We start from the raw sequence: 13,367 nt of genomic DNA, 5'->3' as shown, positions 1-13,367 counted from the left end.
CTTTAAATAATTATCAATGGTTACTTTATTATGGCATTATTACCTCGTTAACAGCATATGAAATGACATTTCTCCTCCTCCAACCAGCATGCTTGTCACACCGCCCACCGGCACTGCTCCTGTCAGAGGGCAGCATGAGTCCCGGCGGGCGCGTATCGCTACGGGGAATACTGCCAAACACTCACCAGAGGTGACCTCTCCTCTCTCAGCAGCTGGGTCTGTATCATTAAGGACGCCGCCCGCTGCAAGCATCCTTAAAGCGCCAGACCAATTGATTTAATATGGGTGTGTTACACACATAAGCTTGATCACATGTTTCCCTACAGCCTATCAGGAAACGCCTTTAGCTATTTAAACCTAGTTTGTCCATTTCTCTGTGCCCTGTCGTGGTTTCCAGTTGGTTATCCGAGAGTGCGTTCCTTGTATTGATTTCTTGTGTATCTAACCTTGGCTTCCCTTATTGACTATATCTGTATTCCTTGACTTTTGGCTCGACTCCCCACTATTCTGATATCTCCATTCCTTGACCTTTGGCTTGTTTATCATTTGCGTTTTACCTTTGTCTTGGCTTTTCCCTGTCTTGTGTCTTTTTGCCTTTTTACGTTAAATCCGGGCATTCTAAGGCCCGGTAATACGTCTTAGGTATTTTCTTGTTTTCTACTTAAGTTCTGCGTGTTGGGCATCTACAGTAATCCCGACAATGCTTAATTGAGGTAAACATTTTTACTGTATATCCCAAACCCTTGATCATAAATATTCTAATACAGCAATGTAAATGTCATGTGATTTTACGTTATCACTTGACTTGATGCTAAGTTCAAACTCCAGAGTCTCGTAACTTGGGATACCTTATCTGCTAGCTGGATAGGTTCCTTATACAAAAGATTTGACTGGGATATTCAAGCTCTTTTTAATCATTTTGCTCGATCATGTGTACTGGAAAGTGCTCTACGTTTATTGGGGTGTCCTTGTTCCCCGTAAGCCTCGTCTGTGTGGCTGCTAATCTTATGATGTTTTTTCCAGACGGGAGCAGAGAATATCTAGAAAATGCTGAGGAGCAGATCACCCAAGAAGTGAGGAATCTCGGTGGGGTTATCGGTGGTGGTCTATTGGTAAGAGCACAGCTTTTCTAACAAGTGGTGGGCAGTGATTAATCATATAGTTTTAGAAGAACATAAATAAATGGTAATATAAATCCTTAATATAGTAATTGTCTTTAGTAAGTTACTCTTCAAAGTTAGTATCTGGGTTAATTCCTTGTCATTTTGCATGATGTATTTAATCTGTTTCTATGGCAGGTACTATTTCCTGCGATTCATATCATTGCTACAGGACGAATGAGCTGTTGCAGCAACCGTTGTGGGGTAAGAAACCACTCAACAATGCAGGGTATCTAACAGGGTTGTTACACTATAACCAAGTGAAAAAGAATGCGACTACGGTTGGTCGGTACCCTATCTTTAAAAGCTATCACTGGGATTTTTTTAAAAGATATAAAGGGACACTTAAGACCCCTCACACACTCTAGTGTACTGAAAAGCTTCATGTGTGAAGAGTGTGTCGTATTTATTTCACATTGCAAATTATTAGGTGGGGAGGGCTTAAAAAGGGCAGCAGACGAGAACTGCAGGTTTTGCAAGCTAAATATAACCCCAATGAAAAAAAAATGCATAATTGAATGCATGCATTGGTTTTTTTTGTGTGGTGTATATATACTAAACAGTGATTTTATTTATTTGGTGTTTTTGCAATGAAGTGTCCCTTTAAATGAGAAAATCTGAATTTATCAGGTGGTCGGAAAACTACAGGGTCTATGGTCTCCATTATAGGTAGTCCTGTAGTCTGTTTATAAAGTCCATAGGTCGTATACATGCAGTGGTGGAAAAGGTCCTGGTGCAAGGATTTTTTATGGCCCTCACTGTTTAAGCAACACACTTTCACTAACAGACACCCAATGACATACCCAATCACAGACACAAACAAACTCACACACACTGATATACACTCACTGACAGGCACACACTTATAAACTCACACCCTCACCGATTTCACACACTCTGACAGACACACACATTGACTGACAGTGACACACCCTCACTGACAGACACACGCTGACATACTTACTCACAGACACATCCCTTTACTTATTTGACATGCTCTGACAGACACACTCTCACTCACAGACACACACACCCTCAAAGACACACACATAATGTGAAAGCCACACACTCACTCACATCCACACTTACTGACACATGCATTCACTGACACTCACTGACAGACACACACTGACAGATACACACATACACTGACAGACACTCACTCACAGACACATACACTTACAAACACCCATTCACAGACATCCACACATTCACTGACACACTCAGACATTTTCTCATTAACTCACAAATTATTAATATTTTTTATTTTGATTCAAGCCCACCGAGACTCCCTACCTTTGGATGAGCAGGAGTGGATTCTTTCCCTGGCGTCCAGGGTGGCTGCTATGATCCTGCTCTTCTTGTTTTGCTCCTTTGTTTTGTCATATTCTGGCACCCGACATCACTGCAGGGCACAGGAGTGAGACGAGCAAGAAGAGCAGGAAGATTACAGCTCCCTTGCTGCCACCTCCATCCTACACAGCCTTCAGCTGCCCACCTCGGAGGTCACTAAGGTGGCCAACTGGCCGGCTCTCAGGCCCCTAACCACATTAAGCCAACAAGCCATTTGTTAAAGTTGCCTGGCGTTTAGGAGCGGCAATTTTTGCCACCCCTTGGAAAGTTGTGCCAAAAAGGGACACAAACACAGATACGCATAGAACACAAACATATATACACATAATGATACACATGGACACACACATATAGAAGTTATATTTTACATATGTTTAATACCCTCCTGTATCCATATCTTTTCACTTCCATGGGGTCCAGTGAATCTGGCTGCTGGTAAAAGGTCATGGCCTGGGAGTCTGGTACAGGCTTTCTCCCCAATTATTTCTGCCTCCCTGCATGGCACTCTGTTAGCTGTGAGGAAGTGACCTTAACTCACTTCCTCCTAGGACTGCAGGGGCCAAGTTGTACTGTTAAAAGTCCATAGCACCCAACCAGACCATTGATCAGAGATGTCCATTAAGTGGCCACAAGTTTGAGAGTCAACTGATCGCCTCCTGCAGCTTGCAGGCCGCGGTGCAGCTACACTAACTGTATTGGCGGTATGTCCAACGCTGGTATGTGATCTTTAGCTCTTAGTTACAAGGTCCAGAATTTTTACTGTTTGACTGCACTTAGGGTGCATTAAGAGTTACAGTTTGTTAAAGTAATTTTAAGCCCATACACTAGTGCAAGATCACTTCATGGGCAGTCATGATTGTCATAATGGAGCGCGTGTGCTTTGTCAGCCTCAGTTGGCCCATCTGTAGTATCCCAAACAACTGATCAGAACTTACAGTTACACGTTTAGCTCTCAGAAGCCTCAACTCAATGGTAAATAAAATGAGCACTTCTGGGCAGAAGTAACACTTCTATTCTGGAACTTTCACTTACCGTACATAAAAACAGAAATGTAATGGTACTATCTGATTTAAATAAACTTGTTATTTATTCTAACCCTAGATGTTGATGTCCATTTTACTTGCTCTGGTTGGAATCGGTGGAGCTCTGTTTGGCTTTCTTATGTCTATCATTGGACTGCTGAGAGGACCAGTCTGCCAGTTTGATTCGTCTTATTTCACTGATGATCTAAGCAAACCTTCACTTGTCTGGGGTCGTCCATTTAGTGAAGAGCTGAAAACAATCAGGTATATCTAAAAGATATGAATAGACTTTCTGCCGCATCCCGGAATAACCTTCAAATCCAAGGGAATTGCGGGTTCAAAGAGATATAAATTATTTAGCTTAATGAAATGTGTATAGATGACGTCCCTGCAGTTCCACTGATCAATTATCTGCAATTTAGAAGATAAATCACTTTTGTTTCTGTTAGTGCAGCCCTAGCCACACCTCCCCTAGCTGTGACTGACACAGCCTGCACGAAAAAAAATGCTCTGTAAATTGAACTATTGAAAATTCTATGACCATGAAGCCCCGTAATATTTCTCACACAAGCTAGAACATTGCTTAACTAGTTTTTTTTCTTCAAAAATTAAGCAAAAAATAAAAAATAAAAAATATTTTATGAAGAGATAAATATAATTTAAAGACAGATGAAAATCTTCTTATGCAATCAGATAATGAGCTATTTTAAACTAACACATGAGGACTTAATGTTAATTAATGGAGAAAAGTTGGCCCAATGGATAAAGTGGCTGGTAGGACAAGCATTACAACAGGGATCCTTTTGTAATATGTGCCAAAACCTGGTAAAGCTTTAACACGCTGTGACTCGGTTGTGGATTTTCCGATCAGGGAGCTGTTTGGACAGTGAGGTCACTCGGTGATGATCATTTTGCTGTAATCCCATTCTCGATGCATGATGTCTATTCCCTTCTATTGAGAAAGGGATTACCCAGAAATATTTGTTTCAAAGAAATGGTAGTAGCAGCCTTTAATTCTGTACTTTATTTGTGGATTTGAATACACTGCTTGAGCAATTGCTTTATGATGCACGGTGAGTCCAGTTCTCTTTCGTTTTTTTACTTTTTTGGGGGGGAATTTTTTTTTCTCCTATTCCACATATCTCTTTGTTTGTGTGTCCACACTGATATATTATGTGTGAGAGTACACCCAGAAAAGGAGGTTTTGACATTTTGCATGCTCTGTCTCTAGGACTATGAGAGGATCTCCAGAGCTAAATTAACTGCAGCCTGGTCTGGTGTAAGAGGTCCTCCGATACCCCAGTCAAGCTTCAGAGGACCCTGGTAGCAGAGAGGAAGATCCCTGCACATATTCTGGGATTCATGTAGAGGGATAGTGCTAGCACCTGTGCAGTGTCCTTGTACGAGGAGTATCAGAGGGATTGGCTTTCTTCTGAGCCAATCCATCAGCAGAGGGGGTGTGACTGATCTGGAAGGGATCTGGAAAGTACGCCATCCTCTAACTCTTCCTCGGATGATTCAGAGTTTCAGTGCGAAATGCAGAAGTAAATGGCCTGGTAAGGCCCTTAACCTTAGCAGCAGAATGCAACCCATGGAGAGTAGGTAGTCAGACTTCTTCCCCAGTCGCAGATTACAGCCAAGGGAGAGGAGGTGGAGACAGCCAAACTCCCTACCCAGCAAGCAGATTGCATCCCAGGGAGTAGAGGTAGTCGGCCTCCCTCCTAGTGGCAGAACCCAGAGAGAGGAGGTAACTGGTCTCCCTCCATAGCGGCAGGTGAGGTTCCAGGGAGAGGAGGCAGAGGTAGCCAGCCTCCCTCCCAGCAGGAGACTGCAACCAATGAAGAGGAGGTAGTTGTCCTACCTCCCCAATAACAGATTGCAACCCAGGAAGAGGAGGACCCCAGCCTCACTCCCCAGCAGTAGATTAAGCTCCCAGAAAATGAGGTAGTTGGCCTCAACTACACAGAGATATGCTCATATTCTATATAAAAGGGTAAAGAGGTAGTGCACACTATCCACTTAAATTTAGAAGGCACAAAGTCGTAAAACAAGTCTAGGCGTTGCTAGGCAATGACGTGGTCAAAAGTAAGTGCTGCCTGGTTTCATTTCTGAACATAGAGATGTGTGGATAAGCACCAGATGGACCCAGGTAGCAATAAGAACTCCCACAACACTATACACCAAATGACTAAGTGAACAAGAAATATATAAAAAATATACATATATACAAAGATACTGCATAAATATGTGCAATCATATGGTGCCAAAATGAAGCAGAACAGTGTGGACATCAGTGGAATCTTGCATAGATATTTTTTGGGGGAGTAAAAATAGATAAAAACCAAACCGCGCACATATCGGAGGATGGCTTACCTCGCCCAGATTTCCTGCTGTACTATAGGACGGTCCACCTTCAACGGATGGTAGAGTGGTCCAAAAAGTAGGTCTCTAAGGGCTGGAAAGAGATTGATGCGACAATAATGGAGAGACTGTTATACCATTACTAGACCCAATACAAGGTGAAGCCGCCAAACACCCATTGATATGCGCTACACTCTAAATATGGTACTCTCAAGCTACCAAGAATGGGGCTGTCATCTTTCCACTCCTTCCTGTACCCAATAATATACAATCCAAGCTTTCCACTGGAGATGGAGGCAAGGACTTTTCAGAAAATGCTAGGTGAACACTGCCCCCCAAGTTAGACACCTGATTGGATATGGTAAAGTCAGATCTCTGCCGAGTCTATATAATAGCGATGCTCTGTCTTTCATGCATCAATCCTGCTATACGTAATTAGTAAAGTTCTTCCACTCAATCACACAAAAAGCAAACCTGCGGCAGGATCTTACTAATTTCAAGGCTACCTGCATAGATCCAGATCTGTTAGCAAGGCAGGGGGCTACCTCCACTGAGCTTTATGGGGAAATGGAAAGCTTTCCTTGGAGAGGAATTCACAGCACCTCTATGGCAAAATATTTCTGACCTGACACAACACTGCGCAATTTCGAGCATATTTCAGGAAACTGCCTACAAATTACGGACACTCTGGCATAAGACACCTCAACCAATGCACACAATTGACCCATCCATTTATGACAGCTGCTGCAGATGGGGACGGGAAGGGGCACACTCCTACATATGTGGCGGGAGTGCTCTCTGATTCGCTCCTTTTGGAACACAATTTAGCAATTTATAAGATCATGTAAATTTTCTGACAACCCCCTTCCGGCCAGCTCCACTCCTGTTGCATTACACCAAAACCCGCTTCTCAACGTACAAATAGTTTATAACCATACGGATACTGAATGTAGCTAAGAGTCTAAGACCTCCACCTCTAACACTTTAACGCATGGAGGAATTAAGCTTGATGGAGGAACTTATCTTCCACACCATGGGTAGATCCCGCTGATTTCCAGACCCTTTTATACGACAATAGAGCCCACCAACAATGGCCTGACCTGGGAAACAACAAACTGAACTCATGACTGCAGCGGATGGGGGCAACACCTACCCACCTCACGTGCGGCGAGTACCTGGTGGCACGGGCAGAAGCCCCCTCCCCCCCATTCCACTCCCTCTCCCTTTTTTTTCTTTTTTGCCCTATCTCTAGCCTATTCACCCTGCTTGCTGGTGGGCAGACGGTCGGGATCCCGAGCATACTACTACCACATGACAAATAATGTAGTAATGACCTACCCTTGAGACATCAGCACCCAGATCACTCAATTGGGTAAGTTCTGCCACATAACTATGTAGCCTATGACCTATCGACCTCTTACACAACCTCTTACTTCTCTTCTACTTCGCTGTTCACACAAAGTCACTATACTGCCAGTCATAATCTATCTACCTGTTTCACATTTTGTTCATGTTTCTACAGTTCGGGGGCGGGTGGGAGGTGAGGAGGCACTACTTGGAAAACGTGAGACCTGCTACGTTACATAGACACTACATTGTGAGGACAAATTCTAGCCTATCTTTATATTTGTAGATCAACATACATAAGGCCTCCCTTCCTCAAATCGCAATAACCCCACAACACCTGAGCTGCCTGGCTATAACACACTTTCCAGACGAAAAACTGCCCAGTGGGGCTACAGACCCTTTGTTGTTTTTTTTCCACTTCGGAACCTGCTTGTCTCCTGGTTCTGTAATAATAGTTGAGAAATCTATGTAGCTCAACATCTTGACATGAAGGTCAGAGACCTGCATCTCTCCACATGATATTACCTTTGATTTTGCAAAAAAAAAAAAAAAAATGTTTATTAATAAAATAAAAATATATTTCAAAAAAAAGACAAACAATACTAAATCAACATCTCCCCCAACCTCATTTACATATAATACGCATGTAATAGGAGGCTATTTTTAAAACATAAACAAACTTTTTCCGAGATTTTGTGATCCATTTACCTTTTCTCTTTATCTCACAGCAATGAGAGTTACTTGTTGCACCGGGATATCTGGAACATCTGTGTGGCACCCCCAAACGTGGTGCTGTTCAATGTAATTCTCTTCTCCATTATCATGGTGGCAACTGGAGCTGAAATTATTCTGTGTGCCATTCAGACGGTGAATGGTCTGTTTGGCTGCATCTGTGGAACGTGTCAGAATGAAAAAAGTGAAAATAGGGACAAGGAAAAGTAAGTATACATCTACCATGGTTAAAGAAATACAGATATCTTTATAGGCCTTTAATACTATATATTCCAGTTTTCTAGTTTTCTAGTAAACAAAGATAGATAGATAGATAGATAGATAGATAGATAGATCAGGTGATCTTCTGAACTTCTGATTTCTGAACAAACATATTGTCTAATCATGAAACAAATGACCTATGCAATGCTTGCTTGTTTTGCTTCCTGGCACCAGAAAAAAGGGAAATGGAAAAAAACAGCTTTTATTTGAGATAGTGGTGGTGTTGGCGGTGATAAATGATATAGAAAATGATATTAGAATATTAGAAACTATTTTGTGTAACTTGCTCTCGTTTTCTATAACATGTATTTGGTTCATCTTGTGATGGCTGTATCTTGCCAAGGTTCTCTATGAGTTAATACGAGGCTTGGTGTGCAAAAGATATTTCAAACAATGTCAAAAGATTCAGTGCACGTATTTTATAATTAGTGATTTCAAACAATATACTTTATAGGTTAACAAGGTTCAAGGTGTAAGACCGTTAATGACCTAGATCAGTGGTTCCCTAATCAATTCTCATGGCCCACCAACAATCAAGGATTTATATATTTCCATTTTTTTTATTCCAATGGAGATACTGACAAAACCTGGACTGTTGCTGGGTCGTGAGAAATAGGAACCACTGACCTAGACCTCTATGTTTAAAATGTGATTTGGGAAAAACAAGTTTAACTCGTCACACAAATGGGCCGGCATACTCAGGCACTTGTCCAAGATGTGATCGTGGCAGTCTTGTGACACTTTATTATGAGATATTGTTTAGAGTGCGTAAAAGAAAGAGAGACATCCTGTTAGGGAGAATATTGCTAAGACTGCTCAAATATGCCATGTTAACCGAACAAGAATATTCTCATTCCTTAACTGTAACGGACTGCCTGAAAATGAATAAACACTGTTATAAAAGTGTGCTTCATGTAGTTGTTCCTTGTCCCTAGAGGCTAAGCATTGTAAACCCTGCCTTTTCAAAGAAAACGTAATCTTTACATTGCTGCCTAGGAACACTTCCAGTGGCAGCCACTCAGATGGCCACAAGAGGTGCTTCCTATCCAGTGCTGCACTGTGTCCAGCACTGGCATTCATTGTCTCCATGTTCTGCATGGAGGCGCTGAACGTTCCCCATAGACATGCATTGATTCAATGCATCTCTATGAGGGACCAGGAAAGGCCAGACACGGCCATCAATTATCTGTTCTTTTCCTCCTATTTGATTGTACAGCAGATACAGCTAACATAATTGGGCTGGTCTTTTCTCCATCATGGCAAACCAAACAACTTTTTTACCCCACCAAGAAAAAAAAAACTATTTTCCATTCTTTCTCTGCACCATGAACAGACCTGCAGATTGCAGAAGTGCAGATTTTAATAGAAATTGGCACATTTATAAATTAGCCTTGTCACACCTCACTGGCTGTCATTTATACAACCGGTTCCTTTATTTCCTGGTTGTTTAGCTTTGCATTGTGCTGCACTGGGAAGACTGTGATTGGACAGCCACAGAAACTCTGGGCTTAGGAAGAAGGGGAGGGCTTGCAAAGGCTGCAGACAGGAAACATAGAAACATAGAATGTGACGGCAGATAGAAACATTTGGCCCATCTAGTCTGCCCAATTTTTAAAATACTTTCATTAGTCCCTGGCTTTATAAGAACCATTCGGCCCATCTAGTCTGCCCAATTTTCGAAATACTCTCATTAGGTTCCTGGCCTTATCTTATAGCTAGGATAGTCTTATGCCTATCCCACGCATGCTTAAACTCCTTCACTGTAAGAGATCTGTAGCTGTTTCAAGCTGTTATCGGCATACTCCCATAAAAAAAATTAAACAATTACATGCATGCATGTTTCATGTTTCAAGCACTCTGTGGAAACGGCACTGACCAAAGTATCCAATGATCTACTCGCTGCAAAATCTCGTGGTCACTACTCTATCCTAATTCTCCTTGACCTGTCTGCAACTTTTGACACTGTTGATCATCAACAGCTTTTTCTCATCCTCCGCAATATCGATCTACAAGATATTGCTCTCTCCTGGTGCTCCTGCTACCTCTCCAAGCGCTCTTTCAGTGTTTCTTTCTCTGGCTCTGCTTCTTCTCCCCAACTCCATTCTGTTGTTGTCCCCCAAGGTTCAGTCCTTGGTCCCCTACTGTTCTCCATCTATACTGCCTCCCTTAGTAAACTCATTAGCTCCAATATCATTTCAATGCAGATGACACGCAAATCTACCTGTCCTCTCCTGATCTCTCCCCGTCCCTCTTGACTAGTGTCTCTGACTGCCTCTCTGCTGTTTCTAACTGGATGGCTGCCCACTTCCTTAAACTAAACTTGACCAAAACTGAAATTCTGGTCTTTCCCCCCTCAAGTGTTGTTACTCCTGTGTCTGTCTCCCTCCAAGTCAACGGTGCTACCATCAGCTCCACCATGCAGGCTCGCTGCCTAGGTGTTCTCTTTGACTCCCACCTCTCCTTCAAGCCTCATGTTCAATCTATCGCCAAATCCTGTCATTACCATCTCAAAAACATTGCGCGCATCCGCCCATACTTAATGTCAGATGCGACTAAGATATTGGTTCATTCCACTGTCCTTTCTCGCCTTGACTACTGTAATCCGCTTCTCAGTGGTCTTACGTGCTCCCAACTTGCGCCGTTACAGTCCATAATGAATGTGGCGGTGAGGCTCATATTCCAATCCGCCCGCACCTCCGATGCCACATCCTTCTGTCAGTCCCTACATTGGCTTCCCATAAAATATAGAGCTCAATTTAAAATTCTGGTTCTTGTTTTCAAATGTCTACATAATGCTGCTCCCACCTACCTATCCTCCCTTATACACAAGTATGTCCCGTCTAGGCCCTTACGATCTGCTGAAGACTTACATCTATCTTCTGCCCGTACTCCCACCTCTGATCCTCGCCTTCAAGATTTCTCGAGGGCTGCACCGTTCCTGTGGAACTCGCTTCCCTCCTCCGTTAGATGCTCACCCAGTCTCCACTCCTTCAAAAAATCGTTAAAAACCCACTTCTTCATAAAAGGGTATCAATTAAACTGTTAATAGCGCCCGACTGAATCCTCTTCTGCAACTGTCACTAGTCTAATACTATCCTTACCTTTTGTGTCATTTTACCCCACTCCCTCTAGCATGTAAGCTCATTGAGCAGGGCCCTCAACCCCTCTGTTCCTGTGCGTCCAACTTCTGGTTACAACTACATGTCTGTTCGTCCACCCATTGTAAAGCGCTGCGGAATTTGATGGCGCTCTATAAATATCATAATAATAATAATAATAATAATAATAATAATAATTGGGGCTATAGCAACTAAATTGAGATTTATTTATTTTCTAATTGGAAAGTGAAGTGTCCCTTTAAGGCAAAGTTAAAAGGTTAAAAGTATTAAATACCTTTTCCTGGCTGTGCAGCTTACTACTAGCAATACAAGTGTTGGGTGATATCTTACAGTTATTTATACTAGGTGGGTTTACATTATTTATATAATGTTTTTTACATTAGTAAATATGTATTTCCTTCTTTTTCAGGATGATAGAATTACCATGAATATTTGAAACTCTTCACGCGAAAACTCTCTCCGCACCAAAAAAAACAAGTTCCTTTAAAAGGTGGAAAGTGATTATCTGGGATTTGAGTTTAACCTTTCATTTGCATGGAAGATAAGGGACATTGCTGAGCAGTTGGATGTTTCTATGACGGCCTGAGGGCCTGAATGAGCCATTCTCATCTTCTAGCAGATATGAGACTATTTTACACTAATTTTAATGTGTAATTTGTATAAATTAGTTTATGCTAATAAAAAGACCTGTAGGTGTTTTTTTAACTTGTGCTTCAATTCTTGTTTAGTCATTTTATTCAATATGATAATATTACTGGATGTACAGTTGGTTTACTTTTTAAGTCATCTCCAGGGAGCAATTTAATTCATTAGAAGGGTGAGTATAGCACAGCATTTCGGGTTTAGTAGCCTTGATGGCAGGAAGATGTTTGTTAACCCCTTAGGATTGTCACACCTCCGACACCTACAGTGTAATCCTAAAGTTAGATCAAGGTAATCCTATTAAACTCAATAATCTTATTAATGCGTTGTCAGTGTTTATTTATACCCAACTGAATGTAAATGTCCAACAACTATGTGTGAAAAGTGTCTGAGCCTTTTGATTAAGTTCCTAGCAGCCATCTTGTTGACCAGCAATGACCATAGGTAACGGTTTTCTATAACCGTTTCATACATCGGTTTTCAGAAATTCTGGACCATTCCTCATTAAAGGAACACTATAGGGTCAGGAACACAAACATGTATTCCTGACCGTACAGTTTTGAAAACACTATCTAGGCCCCCCTGACCCCCACTAAATATAGTAAAATCTTACAGTCTGCTGGTACCTCCGCTACCCCTCACCCACTTCCTTATCTCAGCCAATCACATTACTTTTTTTTATAGGAAAGCATTGGATTGGCTGAGATTGTAAATTCTGATGATCTCAGCCAAGGAGGTGGGCCGGGTGCCGAGCCAAACTCTGTTCTGGCCAATCAGCATCTCCTCAAAGAGATGCATTTAATTAATGTATCTCTGTGAGGAAAGTTCAGTGTCTCCATGCAGGATTTATTACTGTGACGAGGTGCTCTTCGCCACTTGTGCCTGGAGAGGACTGCTTGCACGCCTCTTGCCCTGTGACTATAGACCCTGGGAGATTTGGCCCGTTAAATTCAGTATGATAGGAGTTATGTATCTTTGTATCCTTTTGTGTTTTACTGGTAACATGTGCTCAATGGAGTCTGCCTCTATCCCTGGATATAATGGGATTATTTTCCCCATTGTCTCCAGGTTAGAGGGCTCTGTAAAACCGGTTTGGGCAAAATAGCCATGCTGCCAGCCGGGCCCCAAAAGATACTTTACTAACTTCTGAACCCCTGGTCTGATTCATGCCATTTTTTGATATGCTGTTCCCCTGAATGGATTGATGGTGAATATATATATATTTTATGTGAATGTGATGTATATTTTAGAAGTTATGAATATGCTGTAAAAACTGTATTTTTCCTGTCTGTGATAATTGCATCTTCTATTGTATAAGATACCGTATTTTTCGCTCCATAAGACGCACTTTTTTCCCCCTCAAAAGTGAG

General features: G+C 41.9%; 1 protein-coding gene across 1 annotated transcript; it reads left to right on the top strand.

Moving 5' to 3' along the window:
* The first annotated feature begins 929 nt into the window (after positions 1 to 929).
* Positions 930 to 11,975, top strand: LOC134601497 (transmembrane 4 L6 family member 5-like). The gene is made up of 5 exons (XM_063445998.1): positions 930 to 1,112; positions 1,299 to 1,364; positions 3,615 to 3,799; positions 7,972 to 8,181; positions 11,765 to 11,975. Exons 1-5 carry the CDS (start codon positions 930 to 932, stop codon positions 11,781 to 11,783), a joined length of 663 nt encoding a protein of 220 aa, XP_063302068.1. The 3' UTR covers positions 11,784 to 11,975.
* Positions 11,976 to 13,367: the final 1,392 nt, after the last annotated feature.

The sequence above is a fragment of the Pelobates fuscus genome, chromosome 3, assembly GCF_036172605.1.
Source record: "Pelobates fuscus isolate aPelFus1 chromosome 3, aPelFus1.pri, whole genome shotgun sequence".
Taxonomy (NCBI): domain Eukaryota; kingdom Metazoa; phylum Chordata; class Amphibia; order Anura; family Pelobatidae; genus Pelobates; species Pelobates fuscus.
The sequence above is the reverse complement of the archived record's forward strand: the minus strand, read 5'-3'. Positions and strand labels throughout refer to the sequence as shown.